Here is a 20,436-nt window from a genome sequence, read left to right as displayed (position 1 = left end):
TTGTATTTTTTGTTTCTTTTCACATCTTTTTAGGTCCTTTTATTGTCTTTTGGTGGTGACTTGCATATTTTCGTGGTTATTTCACAAGTGTTTTTGATGATTTCTTTGACTTTTTTGTGGTGATTATTCATTGTTTTGGTGGTGATTTTGCACATTTTTTGGTGGTTTAAATTTTTCGTCTTTGTTGTCTTTTTTGGGTGATTTTGAGTCGTTTCGTGTTGATTTCATACCTTTGTTGGTTGTTTTTGGGTTTTTACATCTTTTGTGATGATTTCACATTTTTTGGTCTTTTGTTCTCTTTTTAGTGGTTTTGAGTTGCTTTGTGATGATTTCACATTTTTTGGTCTTCTTTGTCTTTTGCTGGTGATTTTTCAGGTTTTTTTGTGACTTTACATCATTTTGTGGTGACTTTGCATGTTTGTGGTTTTTTTACGTCTTTTCTGTGATTCCGGGTTGTTTTGCGATGATTTCATATCTTTTTGGATTTTTTTGTCCATTTGTGGTAATTTTGCATATTTTTGTGCTAATTTCAGATTTATTTTGGTAATTTCTTTTCTTTTGAGTAACTTGGATTCACATTGTGATGATTTCAAATCTTTTTGGGTAATATTTTATGTCTTTTTGTTTTGACTTCATGTCATTTTTTGGTGATTTTGCATCTTCTTGTAGGGACTTTACGTCTTCTGGTACTTCCTACTTGTTGACATAATTTCTGAAAACATATCAACTGGTAATGCATCACAAGAAATATGGAGGAATTAAACAGACAAGTTGGCTGCTGAGATATGATGAATTAAAAAGGTGTTATGAAGGTGAAATCCTGCAGTTTTGTTCGATATGTGCTTCACCTTGTTGCAGTGAATACTCAAATAGCATCTCAGCTGAGAAAAAAGGATGAATTTGAATGCAAACTGCGTCTTTTGGGCTCTGAGGGTTAAATCAGGACCGCTGGGAATAAATGCTTCTCAAGGATACAAACAAGGATAAAGAAGTGAAACTGTGCTCAGCTCCAGGGGAGATTCGCTTTACATTTTAGTTATTACCAACGTATTTACAGCTGCCTGGATTCTCACAGTTAAAATGGGAAAAAAAACAATCAAAAGCATAAAGAAGGAACAGATGTAGAGTCTGAAATCATCAGCGACACGGAAACAAAAACACCAGAAATGAGTCTTGTGAATGCAGTAAACATACAACCAGCTGTTTCTGTCACATATTTTTGAATTTTACCAACAAATAAATGACCAGCAGAAGCCGTTATCTGGTTTATGTTTAAATATCTAATAAACACGGAGATGATTTCTGTCATATGAATGAGAAACTGCAGTCGTCAAACAAACCTGATTTCCCCATCAACACCGACATTTAGACCTCTATGAACATCTAGACCTCTATGAACACCAACATCTAGACCTCTATGAACATCTGGACCTCTATGAACACCAACATCTAGACCTCTATGAACACCAACATCTAGACTTCCATGAACACCAACATCTAGACCTCTATGAACATCTAGACCTCTATGAACACCAACATCTAGACCTCTATGAACATCTAGACCTCTATGAACATCTGGACCTCTATGAACACCAACATCTAGACCTCTATGAACACCAACATCTAGACCTCTATGAACATCTAGACCTCTATGGACACCAACATCTAGACCTCTATGAACATCTAGACCTCTATGAACACCAACATCTAGACCTCTATGAACACCAACATCTAGACCTCTATGAACATCTAGACCTCTATGGACACCAACATCTAGACCTCTATGAACATCTAGACCTCTATGAACACCAACATCTAGACCTCTATGAACATCTCGACCTCTATGAACACCAACATCTAGACCTCTATGAACTTATGAACTTTATGACTGATAAACATCCAGATGCTCTCCTCAGCAGTAGCAGAAATAGACAGAAGTTGTGTTTTTTCTGTTAATAATTAACGTCTTTATTTGAGCGAAGAGAGAAGTCTAGGATCTGACTGACAGAGTCCACGTTGGTCCAGATTCCTCCAGTGTTCAGGTTGTTAAAGTTATCATTAAAATGCCTTTAAACGGTCACAGATTCTGCTTTTTAATGATAATAAACATCAAACATCACAGTGTTCATCATTTTCTCTACTTCAGGTAACTAAGTTTTACGGCGTCATTTAAAGATCAAACTGCAGGTTGGATTTTTCCTGCATTTATATTTAATATTTCCAGGAAATGATAGTTTGAAAAGTTAATGCTCAGTTTTATATGTTTTATGAGACAGAAAGGCAGTCATTTTATCGTAGAATAAAACGAAAAGAACAACCTGTAAAAATAAAGATGTTTGACGTGGAAATTATTGAAAGGTTTGGCCTATTTTATTACAATATAAAAACTGTAAAAAAGAAATTTAAATAAGTGAAAATATCTATAAAAATAATCATATTTTAACTGACTGAGACACACGAAAACTGTGTATTCCATTTCTATATATTATATATTTATTACACATTTGAATATTTTATCTGTTATTATCCAAGTTTCTTCTAACTAAACTGGACTTACTTTTATTTTACGATTCAGGCATAAAACCTAATTATAAAAACATTCTACATGTTATGTTATGCACAGATGTAGACATGTTTATTTATAAAGAACATAGTTTTTGTATTATTTTCCTGCATGGATCAGACTGTGTCAGTTCAGGAAATGTTCAGGAAAATGCTTTTATCAGGATGTGTTTCAGTAAACATCTAGACCTCTATAAACACCAACTTTGTCTGGCCATAGTTGAAACATCAGATTCTACTCATGTTAGAGCCTCAACAGTTGGTGAAATGTGGACCAAAGACTGCATTTTAGTAGAAAAATGGATCCATCAAGAGATATATACTTATAGGAACTTCTTGGAGACACTAGACCACCATCGGTTGGCAAATTCAACACTTTTTTCCATTTTCAAAGACCAATAATTGTGTCCTCTGTTGGATCCATTCCATCATTCTGATCTCTTATAATCTATTCTGTCTGCATCTTTATCAAATTTCATGGCTGTAGAAGTTTCATTTCTGGAGATATTGAAGCTTTAAAGTGGCTTCACAGGTGAGATGTTATTTTAGAGGGTGAAAATAAAAGAATTCCAGTCTGAAAAGGCGACGTTGAAGCTGTGAAGAAGTTTCTGGATGGTCAGACTTACGGACACAGAGGTCTCCACTCTCGTAGAATCCTGGGCAGCACTGAGAACGTCGTCGGTACATTGTTCTAACTCCTCGTCTGTACGCCGTTTTATAGCTGATCCTGGACACGAAACCAGAAAACACAGTTAGAATCAACCTCAGGGAGAAAAACAAGACCAACCAGGTCTAGTTTGCAAGCAAGAAGAACTCTTAACTGTCATCTGTTTTACAATCTACAATTATTTTACGGATGTTTCCTGTTTAGATAAATTACAAATAACGTCTAGTAAACTCACAGCAATAATGATAATAATAATTTTCATGGTTCAGTGTGAAAAAAACAAGTTAAAAATCTACATAATGTCCACATCAATGATCTGTGACAGTAAATTGTTTGTGTGACTGTAAAATTCCACAGTTTTACTGTATTTAAATCAGCTAAAATATAATTATTTTAAAGATATTTGCTGTTATTTTCACTGTATTTTGTTGCACTTTTTTTTTACAGTATTCCACCACTTCTAATGTATTTTTGCTGCTATTTTTCAGTTATGGCAAAAATACTTTACAGGGTAGTTTATCTAGCAGAAAATGTGTTTTATTCTAATAATTTAAATCCAGTGTTCACTACAGGAGAAGTCTGAGTTAAATCAGTTCATTTAGATCTACGTATGAAATAAATCTTCAGGTTTACTTCCTGTTTCGACGCTGTGATCGATCCTAAAAGACGAGCAGCTCTGTCAGCTTTCAGGAGTTTCAGTCAAGGACGCGGATGTTTGGTGACATTTAGCTAACGGCGGCTATAAAGCTTAATGTCCTCGTTAAAGGCTGATGGTTGGACGGGGAGTCGACCCTCCGCCTGTATACGAACATCATGTTCTTCAGCTGGACATGAAGTCTGAGCCGCCTCACGCTGGTTATGACTGTAAACCCATTAAAACTCCACATCAGAGCTAATAAAACCACTCCTGTTAAAGCTTTATTCAACCACCAGCCTCACTCAGATCTTCTTTACTGGAGAGCAAAATATGGCAGCACTTCACTTTAAATCCTGTTTAGGATTAATAAGGCCAATAAAAACAGTCAAATCATGATTTACAGCCCGGTGGAGTGGAGCTGGAAGCAGGACTGGGTATAAGAAAGATACTAATAATAAATAAAGCATGTTTTTATAAAGAGAAAAATCCCTTTAAAATGTTGCTATAGCTGCTTAAAACTACATTAGAGATAATAAACCAACTATCAATCTGTTGCTGCATTGTCTCACATTTTTTCAGACTTTATCTATTTGTTATTTGAAAACCAAACTTAATTTCTGTCAAATATTTCGGCTGAATTTGGTGAAATTCTTGTGTTTTCAGACCTGAGAATTTCTGTATTTTCACTGTCAACAAAAGCATGCCTTCATTTAAAAACTTCAATATCTGCAGAAATAAAACTCCAACAGTCATGTAATGTGGTGAGAACAGACAGAATAGTTTATAGGAGATCAGAATGATGGAATGGATCCAGCAGAGGACATTTTTAATTACTAGACCTTGAAAATGGAAAAAAGGGTAGAATTTACCAACCGATGGTGGTACAGTGTCCCCATAAAGCACCTGTAAGTACATGGATGGATCCATATTTCTACACAATCCAGTCTTTGATGGACATTTCACCAACTTTTGAGGCTCTAACGTCAGTAGAATCTGATGTGTGGAAAGTGGTCTACATGTTGGTGCTCATAGAGGTCTAGATGTTGGTGTTCATGGAGGTCTAGATGTTGGTGTTCATGGAGGTCTAGATGTTCATAGAGGTCCAGATGTTGGTGTTCATAGAGGTCTAGATGTTGGTGTTCATAGAGGTCTAGATGTTCATAGAGGTCTAGATGTTCATAGAGGTCTAGATGTTCATAGAGGTCTAGATGTTGGTGTCCATAGAGGTCTAGATGTTGGTGTTCATAGAGGTCTAGACGTTGGTGTTCATAGAGGTCTAGATGTTGGTGTTCATTGTGGTCTAGATGTTGGTGTTCATAGAGGTCTAGACGTTGGTGTTCATAGAGGTCTAGATGTTGGTGTTCATAGAGGTCTAGATGTTGGTGTTCATAGAGGTCTAGATGTTGGTGTTCATAGAGGTCTAGATGTTCATAGAGGTCTAGATGTTCATAGAGGTCTAGATGTTCATAGAGGTCTAGATGTTCATAGAGGTCTAGATGTTGGTGTCCATAGAGGTCTAGATGTTGGTGTTCATAGAGGTCTAGATGTTGGTGTTCATTGTGGTCTAGATGTTGGTGTTCATTGAGGTCTAGATGTTGGTGTTCATAGAGGTCTAGATGTTGGTGTTCATAGAGGTCTAGATGTTGGTGGTAGATGTACAGAGTTACAAGATGCTCCTGTTAGCGGGAAAAGAGCATTCTGGAGGATATCTAGTAAAAGGCCACCATGACAAAGTCTTCTGTAGTGCTTAATGACCTCCCACATGTTAAATAACACCAGGATCAACTAGGACATTGTTGTATGTTGTCTTCATGTTGAAATTTACCAACATCTGAAGCTGTTTTTGTCCAACATTCTCCTCCAGATACTGGAAATTAGCACTGAACCTAGAAACTGATGATAATTCAACACGTCACAATTAATCTATTTTTATATTAATATATTAATATTAATCTAGGGGTCGACTTGGTCGGGGCCGACTTGACTGGGAACCGGTCAAACTTTCCTCACATCAGATTCTACTGATGTTAGAGTCTCTAAAGTTGGTGAAATGTGGACCAAAGACTGCACTTATAACAAATATGGATCCATCCACAGATGTACACTTACAGAAATCTTATAGAGACACAGTACCTTTTGTACCACAGTACATTCTGCTCTTTTTTCCATTTTCAAGGACTAATAATTAAAAATATGTCCTCTGCTGGATCCATTCCATCATTCTGATCTCCTCTAAACTATTCTGTCTGTTCTCACCACATTTCATGGCTGTGGGTGTTTTATTTCTGCAGATATTGAAGCTTTAAAAGGAATTCACTGGTGAGATGTTTTATTGAGGGTGAAAATACAAAAACTCGCGGGTCTGAAAACACAAGAAATTCTCCAAATTCAGCCAAAATATTTGACCGAACTTAAGTTTGGGCTAATAATTCATCTCTGAAATGAAACCAGCTGATCTGTAGGGGTTCAAGTTATAGTTAGTTGGTCTTCTGGTCACTTTTAAAGCCTGAATAGTGACTCAAATGATTGAATCTCTTCTGGAAATCACTGCTTTTTGAGAAAATCTTTCATATCTAAGTACATTTTTATAATTTTTTGCCTTTTATGACAATTTTATTATTGCTTTATTGCTGCTTTCTATACAAATATGGCTTATTATTGGTGAAAATCAATCAAACTGTTTCTGGTGCATCAAGTTTTTTCATGTTATGTCTTACAACATATAAAAACGTCACATGAACATGTTAAATTTAAAACTGGATTTACACCTTTATCCATCACTGCAGTTTAAAAACAGACCTAAAAATGTAACTTGTTGTTCTTGAACGCCTCTTTGTTCTGCAGTTTATAAATTCCAGTTGGAAAATCTTTCATATCTCAGTGAATTTTCAGTCATTTTTATCTTTCATGTCTCATTTTTGCTGCTTTGTTGCAGTTTTCTGCATAAATAAAGCTCCTTATTGGTATAAGATTGGGGCGGCATGGCTCAGTGGGTAGAGTGGTCGTCTTGTAACTGGAAGGTTGCCGGTTCGATCCTCGGCCCGTCGTGTTCATGTCGAGGTGTCCCTGAGCAAGACACTGAACCCCTAATTGCTCCTGGTGGGTTGTGGTTAGCGTCTTGCATGGCAGCTTCCGCCATCAGTGTGTGAATGTGTGTATGAATGGGTGAATGTGATGTATCATGTAAAGCGCTTTGGATAAAAGCGCTTTACATGATACAACCATTTATAAATTGTCTTCATACCTGTGCTTGCTGCAGCAGGTGACTGTTTTTTTGTTCAAATTATGTCTTCAAACATATAAAAAAACACCCCATAAACATGTTAACAAGGTGGATTTACAGTGGAAGACGTGTTTAATATCACTCACTGCATTTTATAAACAGACCTACAGATGGAAGCTGTTGCTCCTGAACGCCTCTTTGTGCTGCAGTTTATAAACTTCAAATGAAAAATCTTTTACATATCATTGAATTTTCATGAATTCAGGTCTTTTTTTTACCCGTGTTTCATTGCTTTATTGCTGTTTTCCCATAAACAGAGCTGATAGAGGGTGTACATGGTGTGGTACCTGTGTCTGGTGCACTTGAACCAGTTGAGGATGTCGGTGCAGCGGGTGTAGTAAACCTGGTCGAATGGATGAGCGTACGATTCCTGCACCGTAACAGCATAGCTGGACGAATAAAATACAGAAAACGGCTTAACAAGAAGCCTTGAAACACTCACAACTTCATTTAGAATCCTCAATAAACTTTTGTCATTATTAAATTAGCAAATCAACTTCGGATGTGAAATTCAAGGACTTCTCAAATTAGTGTAGAAACTGGAGCGTCTGAATGGATTTATTATCTCCCACATCTAACAGATGTCACCTTTTTTTCCCTTTTCTTTAAGTCATTTCTTTTTAAAACACATGTGGATGTGAAGTACTGATGCAAAGCTAAAGAGAAAAAGTATTATCTTGTGGAAAACCTTCTGTTTCTTCGGGGTTTTTGCCTCTCTGTTCTCTGCATCGACGCCCAGTTGTCACCATTGTTGGATAAAGGTTACTGAACCGAGTCTAACCTTTAGCGAGAAGTGAAAACTGTAATAATCATCAGAGCTAATATCCATTTGCACAACTGAGTCCTGATGACACGGAGAGTTTATCGATCTCGACGTTGCTCTCGTCAGAAACATCAGGGAGCTTTTACCAGCCGAGTGCTGAGACCACTCAGGCAGCCACATTAGCATCGCTGTGGATTTACAGCCTGCAGGAGTCCCCAGGAGGAAAGCCTTCCCTCTGATTATTGGCAGCGCCACGGCCTGATTTGTGGCCGGGAGTCCATTAGTTCACTGCAGCGTCTCTGGATGCTGGTATGCCATCTTTCATTAGTGGTATTGGTGGTACTGGTGGTGCTGGTGGTACTGGTGGTACTGGAGCACTGCAAAAACTCCAAATCTTACAAGGTCTATCTGTCTTATTTTTAGTCAAAGTGTCTCATCCCATTTTATTTCAGATAAATTTACTTTACAAGAGACATTTCATCAGATGGAGGGACTTGTTTTAAGACAATGCATCTTAAATATCTTGTTAAGTCAAACAAGAAAACTCAATAAGTTTAACCCTCGTGTCGTCCTGCGGGTCAAATTGATCCGTTTAAAAGTTTGAAAATGTGGAAAAAAATATATTTTCACAGTGAAACTTCTGATGTCCACATTTTCAACATTTTGGGAAATCTCTGAACATTTTTTGGTGGAAAAAAAGAAATGTTAAAAATGTTTCTTAAGAACATTCACAAAAAAATGATAGCAATGAATGTTCTTAAATAGAATACCAAAGGCTGTATTTTGATATGGAATCACTTTAGATATTTTTAGGATTTTTTTGGGGAAGATTTTTACTCATTTTTTTTGAAAATATTTACAAGAATTTCTGGCAAAATTTGGGGTATTTTTATAAATAAAAATTTTAAGGGAAATTTTTAAGGAATTACTGTAATTTTCTTCCTGAAAGTTTTGCAAATTTTCAGAAATTTGGGGGATCTCTTTTGCATATTTTTGGACTTTTTTTCAGACAAGAAAACAATATTTTTGGTGCCCAAAAAGAGGACAACAGGAGGGTTAAAACATCTCAAATTAGGAGGTTACATGAAAGCGAAAATCTATTTTTGAGTGAAAAACTGCTAATTTTTTTTTAGCATAATTGGCTTATTTTAAGACACCTAAGCTTGACAATCCTGGTAAAATAGAGCTTACAATAAGTTTTCCAACTAATTTTAAGATCTCAATATTCTAAATATCAGATCTTATTCCCAGAAATCTTACCAAGCCATTTTTCACTTGTTCTATTGGCAGATTTTTTTCACTTATTTCAAGGTAAAAGTTCGTTAAAATACGTTATTTTTTCTTGTTTTCCAGTGTGGTACTGGTCTTACTGACCTCTCCCAGTGGCTGCAGACATTGGGGTCATCCGGGTTGAGGGCCGACACCACCGACATGAAGCCCAGCAGGGGGAGCCACAGGAGGGAGGAAACACCGGATGCCCCCATCGTCCTCCACCTCCGTCTGACCCTGAAGAACCAAAAGATGAAGCAGAAACTTTAAAAATCAAACAAACACAGTGATGAAAGCTTTCTATAACTACAGATTCTGGTTCACATCTCACCCGTTTGTGTTAAAATGAACTCAGTCTGGGTTCGAGGTCTTTAACTGTCACAGAAGTCTTTGTCATGGTGGCCCTTTGCTGTTGGCTTTTACCTAAGTCCGATCTTTTGTTTACGTCTTGTGTCTCACAGGTGTCCTAGTGGGAGACCGTCATTTGTGGCAGGACATTAGGGATGTAAATTTAGAGTAACTTCCTCAATCAATAATTGCTAGTGATCACAACAGATACCACAGACTGAGCAAAGTGGACGTTTGTCCGATGTTCATATTACCATCTACGTCAACAGACAAAATTTGGGCCCTAAAGTCATGACTTTTACATTTGTCACTGTGACTAAAAGACACGAGCTCTTAACAGAAGTCAAGACCCACCACAGAAGTCTTTGTCATGGTGGCCCTTGTCATGTTTGAAACACATCAGATTCTACTGATGCAGAGCCTCTAAAGTTGGTGAAATGTGGACCAAAGGCTATTTTAGTAGAAATATAGATCCATCCATAGATGTGCACTTACAGGAACTTTATGGACATGTAATACCACCATTGGTTGGTAAATTCTGCACTTTTTTTTTTCCATTTTCAAGCACCAATAATCATTAATTACTGTTACTTTGGACCATTTTGGACAAATTCCATCATATGGTACACATTTTGAGTTATTTCGGACAAGTTTGAAATTATATTGGACAGGACAGGAACTTAATGGATACACAATACCAACAAAATTCAATAATTTTGCACTTATTTCCAGGTTTAAGGTCCAATAATTATTCATCATTGTAATTCTGGACGGTTTTTAGTCATTTTAAACAATATTTGAGTCATTTTGGGGAAACTATCAGCAATTCTGAGCAAATTTGAGTAATTTATATGATTTTTAAGTCATATTTGGACTATTGTTTTTGTCATTTTGGACAATTATGAGGCACTTTGGACCTTAAACTGGAACCTTGTCTTGCTATGGTTGAAACATCAGGTTCTGCTGATGTTAGAGCCTCATAAGTTGGTGAAATGTGGACCAAAGACTGTATTTTAGTAGAAACATGGATCCATCCATAGATATATACACTTACAGGAATTTTATGGAGACATAATACCAACCCGAATTGGAAAATTTGCACTTTTTTTTTTTTTCATTTTCAAGAAGCAATCATTAAAATTGTGCCCACTGCTGAAGTCATTCAGTCATTAAGGTCTGCTGGACATGCCACATTTCAAGGCTGTTGGAGTTAAACTTCTGGTCTGAAAACACACGAAACTTTTAGAATTCTGCCAGAAATCTTTCAGATTTCACTTCCAGCCAACCACAAAGTAAGCTGTGAACAGACTGTGAGATGGTGAAATACCGCAGACTGACATCCATCCTCTGCTGCTCCTCTGCCTTCTATAGCAGCTTTATGAATGGAAGCTGTTATCAGCAGAATTATTGTCATCAGAACACTCGTATTTAAAATGAAAACTGCATGACAGAGAAGGTCGCTTTGCCTCCTGGTACGTTTCTTTTTTCTGCTCAAAAATGAGAAAGAGTTTGTGCAGCGGTTGAATGGCTGCTTAAGAGGAGCAGAAACGTAATTACAGTAATTCACTAAATTGGCCAAAGAGCAGATAAACACGAAGCAGCAGAGGGTCGGAGAAAACGATCCGAGGCTTCGTGACGTTTGGTCACCACAAAAACAGCAGCAGAGAAACAGATTCCTGAAAATGGAGCAGAGTTTCACAAAGTATTCTGTGGTGGTTTGTGGCATTTATTTTGTGGTATTCATTTGGTGGTATGTTGAGGTGTTTTGTGGTATTTTTTAGCATTTTGTAGTATTTTTGTGGTGTTTGTTTTATTGTTTGGTGTTTAGTGACGTTTTGTTGGATTTTCTGGTATTTTGTGGTGTTTATTTTATGCTGTTTTGTGTTTTTGTGGTATTTTGTAGTATTTGTGTGGTAGTTTTGTGGTACTTTGTGGTATTTATTTTGTGGCATTTTGTAGCATTTTGTTAGCCTAGCCACGCTACACCCATGTTTCTGACGGCACAAGGGTCTAGGGAAGCTCGACAGGGAGGGAGGCGGGCTAAAAGGTTGTCTATCAAATCACTCTGCAGCAATTGGGTAGGTATACAACCAATCAGCGCAACGAATAGGCTGACGTAGTTCCTAGAGCGCCGGATTGTGGCTAAGTCCCATTAGCTTCCCAACCAGCGGAGTCAACTGGTATATTAAGGATTTTCCATATCCCGTCGGCATAAGTCCAAATACGTCTTTCTTCTCAATGAAACACTTCAGTGCCGTCCTTTGTTTATCTTTCAAGTTGAATTTTAGCTTCAAATCTTTAAGGGCTGTGGACAAAGCCGAGTCCAAAGATAACTGTTTATTGTGCGCCGGTTGTTTCTGTCAGAATCGTCACGCCTCTGTCGTCGCTTTGTTACGCCCGCCTTCTGACTCTACACTTCATGGTGATTGGTCCGGCCAGTTTTAGGAGAATCCAGCCTGGAGCCTTATGGAGGGTAACTAGACCCACCCTGGCAGAGATTAAATTCATTGCCGTGGGTTGTCTAGCGCGGCTGGGCTAGCATTTTGTGGTATTTTGTAGTATTTGTGTGGTAGTTTTGTGGTATTTTGAGGTATTTATTTTGTGGTATTTTGAAGAATTTTGTGGTATTTTTGTGGTGTTTGTGGTATTTATTTTGTGGTATTGTTTGATGTTTTGTGATGTTTTGTTGGATTTTGTGGTGTTTTGTTGTATTCTGTAGTATTTTGTGTGCTTTTGTGGTATTTTGTGGTATTTTGTGATATTTTCTGTTTTTTGCGGTATTTTTTGGCATCTTATGGTATTTAGTTTGTGGTTTTTTGTGGTATTTAGTTTGTGTTTTTTGTGGTATTCTGTAGTATTTTGTTTTATTTGTGTGGTGTTTTGTGGTATTTATTTTGTGGTATTGTATGGCATTTTGTGGTATTGTGGTATTTGTTTTGTAGTATTTCGCTGAATTTTGTGGTGTTTTATAGTATTTATTTTGTGTTATTTGTGTGGTATTTTGTGGTATTTATTTTGTGGTTTTTTGGTGGTCTTTTGTGCTATTTTGGTGGTGCTTTGTGATATTTATTTTGTGGAATTCTGTAGTATTTTGTGGTATTTTGTGGCGTTTTATGGTATTTTGTGTTTTGTGTGGTATTTTGTAGTATTTTGTGATATTTTGTGGTATTCTGTAGTATTTTGTTTTATTTGTGTTGCATTTTGGGGTGTTTTATGGTATTTATTTTGTGTTTTTCGTGGTATTTTGTTGGATTTTGTAGTATTCTGTGTGTTTTTTGTGGTATTCTGTAGTATTTTGTTTCATTTGTGTGGTATTTTGTGGTGTTGTATGGTATTTATTTTGTGTTTTTCGTAGTATTTTGCTGTATTTTGTGGTATTTTGTGGTGTTTTATGGTATTTATTTTGTGTTTTTCGTGGTATTTTGTGGTATTTTGTGTTATTTGTGTGGTATTTTGTGGTGTTTTATGGTATTTTGTTGTATTCTGTAGTATTTTGTGTGTTTTTCGTGGTATTTTGTTGATTTTGTGGTATTTTGTGGTGTTTTATGGTATGTATTTTGTGTTTTTTGTGGTATTTTGTGGTATTTTATGGTGTTTATTTTGTGTTTTTCGTGGTATTTTGTGTGCAGCGCAGGACGGACAGCTGGAAACACACGGGGAGGACGGAGTGAAATCTCCTGAACTGAGATGTGAAATAAAATAGTGGAGCATGAAAAGCGTAGCGCTCAGAGTGTGACAGCAGATATTCAGCTGCAGAAGCGATCTCTGGCTGCTTTACATAAACATTATCTGCTGCAGAAACCCACATCTTCCTCCTAAACAGGAAAAACTGACCAGCCTCTGCACAAACACACACAGTCAACCCAAAAACTCTTAAAGACGTGATACATTCAAAAATACACCTTTTATCAGCCACAAACCGTAAAAAACATTTTAAAAATAGTTAATTTTTCATGTGTAACGTACAATTTTAACTGAATAATTCCCCAAATCCAAGCCTAAAATTGTTTATTTCATCTAAATGATTTTATTCTGTATGTCTCATTAAACAAATCAGCAACAAATAAATAACTTGCATTAAAAAGATTTTATAAAAAAAGAAAAATTCTGAACTTTTCTGCACGACTGTCACACCCAAAGTGACTCAGCTGAGACCAACAGTCACATGAGAAAAATTCAACGAGTTTTCAGATGCACTGTAGCCAGGCTGAGACAAAAATCAAACAAACTGATCACAAACTGGAACTGATTTACAGAAGGTGTAAAAATAAAAATATTCTTGCTCAAAATGATGCAAAATTTGTCCAAACTTATTGGAAAAAAAAGATTCAAAATCACTTAATTTGACCAAAAAGATTAAAAAGATTGTACAAAATGACACAAATGTGCTCAAAATAATTGAAAAAAAATGGCTATAAATATTTTTTACAATGATTTTAAACCTGTTGAAAATGGCACAAAATTACCCAAATGATCATGATAGGAACAACAATTGAATTTAAGACTAAAATTATTAAGTTTCATTAAAATGTGACAGGAAACTCAAAAAGCCTGGAGCTGGATTTATTTCATCCTTGGGGCAGATCAGCTGTTCTTGCTTCAGGTGATTCATTTGTTTAGAAACCTTAAAGTACAAAATAATTCATGTTTTTGTTATTATACTAAGTTTGAATTTTTGGTTCCACAGAGCTGCAGAATTTTGGGTTAAAAATGAACCACGGTGAAGACAAACGTGGACATATTTTACATTTATCATTCATTTTAGATGTTGAGTCATTCTAGGTCAATTTGGAGTCATTCTGGACAACTTTTAAGTAATTGTGATCAAATTTCAGATGAGTTTGGACAGAATGAGTCAGTGTGGACACAGTCTGAGACATTTTGGACAAAATTCGTGAAATAGAAATCAAAGAAATGTTTATTTTTTTCTGATCTCCAGACATCTCTGAGTTGTGTCTTTCTTCATGTTGTTCTGGCTCCAAAGAGCTGCAGGACTTTAGATTAAAAATGAACCAACAGTGAAGAAAAACAAAACAGGAACCAATAAAACCTTGATAAGCTGCTTGTTTGAAGCTGAACAGGTCAAAGAAACTCTCATTTTATCTTCACAGATGCTGCTGTTTCTGCTGGATGATCATCTGGTTCTTGAGGAGGTGCAGATAGAACGGTTTTATTTTCTCCGTCAGTCTGAACGTCTGTCTGCTCGCTGAGGTTTCTGGGAGTGTTTCTGGACCATGACAGTGATAGAAGACTCCACACCGACAGCTCCAATGATGAAAACACCTCAGAGCCGTTCCTCCCACGCCGTCCTGGAGGACCTCAGCTGGATGTTCTCATTAGGAGGAGCTTTCTGTCTCTACATGTCAGGATGAGGACAGGAGGAACTCAGGATGGAAACAGCAGCATCAAACCATGACATCACCGACCGTCGTAATTACAGAGAGAAGAAGAAGCAAACAGTGGACATGTTGGTCCAACGAACAAGAAGATCAATTAGTCTAAACATCTGAATGTTCTTTATGAACTGTTCAATTCTTCAGGTTCCTCTGGGATCTTCAGGGAACAGAACTTGAGTTATACTGAGTCTGAACTCCAGAACTCCACCTTTTGTCTTCAAACATCTCTGAGATCTTTGTCTGTTTGCTTCGACTCATTGTCTGGATGGGAAACTGATCTTCTCCAAGTCTCATCATCAGTTGTTCCTCCAAGATTTCTCTATTTACCCGATCACCGTTACAAGACCTGCTGCGAGGAATATCATGATGCCTGCCACCACCGTGCTTCACATCATGATGCGCCTCCACCATGTTAACATCATGATGCGGCCTCCACCATGTTTAACATCATGATGCTGCCTCCACCATGTTAACATCATGATGCTGCCTCCACCATGTTTACATCATGATGCGCTCCACCATGTTTAACACATTGTGATGCTGCCTCCACCATGTTTTACATCATGATGCTGCCTCCACCATGTTTTACATCATGATGCTGCCTCCACCATGTTTTACATCATGATGCTGCCTCCCACCATGTTTTACATCATGATGCTGCCTCCACCATGTTTACATCATGATGCTGCGACCACCATGCTCACATCATGATGCTGCCACCACATGCTTCACAGTGTTGATGGGCTGTGTTTGTGATGATGTTCAGTGTCCATCAAACATGATCATCTAGTCTGATGGACATAAAAGCTCCATCCTGCTCTCCTCAGACCAAACACCTTCTTCCAGGTGTCTTCAGAGTCTCCACATGTCTTTCGTGTGAAACTCTAGTCCAGATTTAATTGGAGTTTTTTCCATCAGAATCTTTCTCTTGTCTCCATAAAGCTTTGACTGGTGAAGAACAGACAACAGTTGTTGGATGAACAGTCTCTAACATCTCAGCTGCTGAAGCTGGAACTCCTTTCAAAGGAGTCATAGGAGTCTTGGTGGCCTCCCTCACTAGTCTCTTTCTTCTTGGTCTCTCAGGTCTTGAGGACGTCCTCCTCTAGTCAGATTTGTTCATGTTCCATCTTCTTCCATTTCTTAATGATGGATTTAACTGGACTCCAGGAAGATCTTCAGGAACTTGGAAATGTTCTTGTATCGTCCTGACTGATGCTTTTCAACAACCTTTAGTCAGAGTTTCTTGAGTGTTCTTTAGTTTTCATGGTGCAGTTCTATCCAGGAGGGAATGGACTTTCTATATCCAGGAGTCTTTATCCTACAGTCACTGGGACACATTCACTGACATCAACAACAGGAGGAAAACATCGGCTTCATTTTACAGTTAGTCCTATTTTTTGTTGTCTACCTGTAGTGTATTTATTAGTTTGTGCCTCTCAGTAAGTGTAGCTGCTAACATACAAGCTACCAACATGTCAGTCATCATTTTTAAGATGCTGGAATCCATTATTTACTTGTTTGACTGACGAGTTTCATCAACAGACCGTTCACTGCTGCTTCCAGTCATAACATGAAGGTAACCTTCTCAGAATAATGTATGAATCCTCTCCGATCAATAGCTAAAATGCATTTTCCTCCGTCTTCACATTCTGTTGATGTAGCCTGAAAGCACACGAGCCGAGCTAAACACGCTGCAGAGGCATCAAAGCACCGAGAAATGGAATCCAAACATTTTTCAGACTTTGTAAGTGGTCTTTATAACGGGGATAAAAACATGAGGAAGCGACAAAGATAAATATTAGATTAAATTCCAAGCAGCAGACTCACCTTGAACAGAAGTGATGAGCGCTAATCTGCTGAAGAAGAAGAAGCAGCCGCTGGACCTCAGATCACCTGCATTAAAGACGAACAAAAGATCAATTAACAGCCGTGAACAGAGTTAGAGATCAATCTGCAGAACTCAGAGAAACTCGTTCTGTCAGGAGGACACAGTTAGAAGGACGGAAATCCCATAAATGTTATTAAAAGAACAAAAACATCGCAATCAATCCTTCATTTAAAGTCAGAATACACCAAGGTAAGAAGGCCTCGCTTACAGTGGAGCTGAGGAAGAAAAGCAAGAGGTAAGAAACTTTGAAAAACAGCAAAATAAAATAATAAAACATGTGGCAGCAAAAAAGGATGAAATTATTGTCCTGAGAATAAAAATTTAGGGTTTTAACACCATAAATCCTAAAATAAAGGTGAATTCTTTGATATTTAAGAAAAAAATTAGAGAAAAATGGTCCCCATGCTAAAGATACTTTATTATTTACACATTTATTTAGCTTGTATTTAGTTTTGGTCTGAACACTGCCTGCAGTTCAGCCGAGAACGCTCAGATTTGTAGTTGTGATGGTTGGTTGTACAGCCATGGCCATAAGTTTGGACACAGCATGACTTCCTATGTCTGTTTTGATGTCTACTACAGAACATAACTAATATTTTTTGACAGCACCAGTTTAATTAGTCAACAAATCAACAAGGGATATAATATTATCAATACATTTCCAACAATTGGAACAACTTTGTTCCCAAAACATAATATTAGAAGAAAATAACAAAAAATGCAGTACTTTCACAACCGAATTTGGTAAGAATAACAAAATGACACCAAACTCTTTTGATGTTTTTTTTACATATGAAACTTAATATAGTTCTCAGGAGTTGTGTACTGTGTTGTAAGTGACAATTTTGTGCTATTTTCTAAGATTCACAAGCGTCATGGTACTTGTGTCCAAACTTATGGCCATGGCTGTAGTTCAGTCAATTACAGCTTCACGGTTTGAATTGAAGGATGCAGAATTTTTAGTTTTTGCAGAATGTGGTTAAAGCAAATGGTATATTTTTAAAACGACATCTTAAAGAACAATCTGCAGCTCGCAGCTGTTTTGTTTTGTCGGACGCTGCAGATTTTCTCCTCACGTACTTTTAGTTTGAGCGTCTTAATCATCAGCTCCTAGTTGGAGCACCTGAGGACACTGAAACTGCAGAGGACTCACTTCGTTAATTAATTCACTTTCAGGTGGGAGCCTCCATCTGATCTTCTCCGGATGCGGACCCTCAGATAATTCAGAGCCATCAAACTTTCAGGTCAGCGCTGCTTTTACCTGAGCTCGGGCCATATTTTATCACCACACCTCATGGAAATAAACATCGGAGCTGGCGACGCTTTCAGCTCTGTCGTGTGTTTGTTCATACGAGGGAAAAGTTTAAATAGATTCTTATCACATTTAATGGCAGCATCCAGGAGGAATCTGACCGAATTTCATCCAGCAGCAGGATGACGAGTCAAACCAGAGTCAGAAAGAGTCAGCGATAAAAGCATGAAAACTTGATCAATTAACACCATGAAAACTGATGGATAAAACCATGAAAACTGATGGACAAAACCATGAAAAACTGATGGATAAAAACCGATTGAAAACTGAATGGATAAAACCATGAAACTGATGGGATAAAAACCATGAAAACTGAGGATAAAAACCATGAAAACTGATGGTACAAAACCATGAAAACTGATGGACAAAACCATGAAAACTGATGGATAAAAACCTATTGAAAACTGATGGGACAAAAACCATGAAAACTGAGGATAAAACCATGGAAAACTGATGGATAAAAAACCATGAAAACTGATGGATTAAAACCATGAAAAATGATGGATAAAACCATGAAAAACTGATGGAAAAAACCATTGGAAAACTGATGGATTAAAACCATGAAAATTGATGGATTAAACCATGAAAACTGATGCGATTAAAACCATGAAAAACTGATGGATAAAAACCCATGAAAACTGATGAATAAAATCATGAAAACTGATTAACTAAAACCATGAAAAGTGATGGACAAAACCATGAAAAGTGATGGACAAAACCATGAAAACTGATGGACAAAACCATGAAAACTGATGGATTAAACCATGAAAACTGATGGATTAAAACCATGAAAACTGATGGATTAAACCATGAAAACTGATGGATAAAACCATGAAAAACTGATGATTAAACCATGAAAACTGATGGATAAACCATGAAAACTGATGGACAACCCTCTTATATTTATTATCTCGTATCAAAATCCTAAAGTCGTCAGATTCATTTTTTTTCTTTTTACTGAAGCAGTTTCTGGTGTTTTTCTTCACGGGTGGCTTCATTTTTCACCGCAGTATAAAAACCTGAACCACCTCAGAAACTAGTTTCTGTCAGGAGGACAGAATGATGGGAAATCCCATAAAAGCTGTAAAAAGAACAAAAACATCACATTAAATCATTCAGCTGAAGCTTATTTAGAGTCAGAATACACTGAGGCATGAAGGAACCATTTACACTGGAGCTGAGAAGAAAATAAACAACTGCAAGAAATAAGAAACTTGAAAAACCACAGAGTTTTAGAGCGTTGAAATCAGCCATTAGGATGATCAATAATTACAGATATCGACTGAATTAAACGTTTTATCGGCTGAATCCAGAGAACAACTCTGAGTTCGCCGACATCCAGAGGAACCGAGCAGCTGAGGAAGGTTCTTTAAAGGTTCTCTAAAGAGTCTCTGGATGCCGTTTCTCATGAGCAGTGGCAGGAAATCAATAAAAACAGTGCTATTGTTGCTCAGACTATATTTTTAGAAGCTGATGAACATCTGAAGCTTCACAGAGCAGAGTCTGCTGAACAATAAATCCCATAAAAGTCTCATTACGCTCATGGAGGGTTTGTTTATGTCTATATGACATCAGTCCGTTATTCTGTGAAGGAAACAAACAGGAAACATGTTCACGGACTCATCAAGGTTCTTCTGAGATGCTTTAACCATCGTGTTGTCTTCGGGTCAAACACGATTTGTTTAACAGAATAAAAAAATCCCTAAATGACCTTTGTTTAACTTGAAATTCGATGACTTTGGTGATTTCTTACTAGACAACACGTCTTTCACTTTCGTTTTTCACTTTGTTACATAAAAACATCACAGGGATCTTGATAAATAACCCTATTTTGACTGTTTCTGATGAACTAAACCTGATGTTTACTGTTTATTTGACTCATCCGTGACTCGTTGAACTTCAACCACCTGAGCTGCTGTTATTATTCTAATTATTGAGATGGAGCAGGAGGCGGACGATGACCTCCATGACCCGCATGAATCCTCCTCCTCCTCCAAGTCTTTACGAGCTCAATCGGCAAAGCAGCAATCTGTGAAATCAGCCTAATCCTCCCGTCCAGCCTTCATCTGGCCGGATCGATGGACACCTTTGGGCGAAGGGAGCCGAGGAAGCTATCGGCGGTCAATACATGGATCGCCTTCTATCTCTAAGACACGCTGCTTTTGTTGATTAAGGGCTTCTCCCCTTTCACTGCAAATGGTTTTACAATATTAGCTCTTATTAAACTTGCTAAACAGGCTGAACAACGACCCAGAAGCCTCGGCGGGTCGCATAAACTCCAACAGGAGAACTTTATCCGGACCTCGGCTGA

At 37.5% G+C, this 20,436-nt stretch overlaps 1 protein-coding gene across 3 annotated transcripts in view; it reads right to left on the bottom strand.

The window, feature by feature from the left end:
- LOC110968495 (multiple epidermal growth factor-like domains protein 11) overlaps positions 1-20,436 on the bottom strand; it is a 178,899-nt gene that overhangs the window by 133,429 nt on the left and 25,034 nt on the right. For all 3 annotated transcript variants that reach the window (XM_051940529.1, XM_051940532.1, XM_051940536.1), the window contains exons 2-5: positions 16,753-16,818; positions 9,287-9,418; positions 7,437-7,538; positions 3,189-3,289 (exon numbers count right to left, since the gene is read on the bottom strand). In XM_051940529.1, coding sequence (XP_051796489.1) covers positions 3,189-3,289; positions 7,437-7,538; positions 9,287-9,396 — 313 coding nt within the window. In that variant the 5' untranslated portion in view covers positions 9,397-9,418; positions 16,753-16,818. The remainder of the gene's footprint in view (positions 1-3,188; positions 3,290-7,436; positions 7,539-9,286; positions 9,419-16,752; positions 16,819-20,436) is intronic.

This window comes from Acanthochromis polyacanthus, chromosome 2 (genome assembly GCF_021347895.1).
Source record: "Acanthochromis polyacanthus isolate Apoly-LR-REF ecotype Palm Island chromosome 2, KAUST_Apoly_ChrSc, whole genome shotgun sequence".
Lineage (NCBI taxonomy): Eukaryota > Metazoa > Chordata > Actinopteri > Pomacentridae > Acanthochromis > Acanthochromis polyacanthus.
The sequence above is the reverse complement of the archived record's forward strand: the minus strand, read 5'-3'. Positions and strand labels throughout refer to the sequence as shown.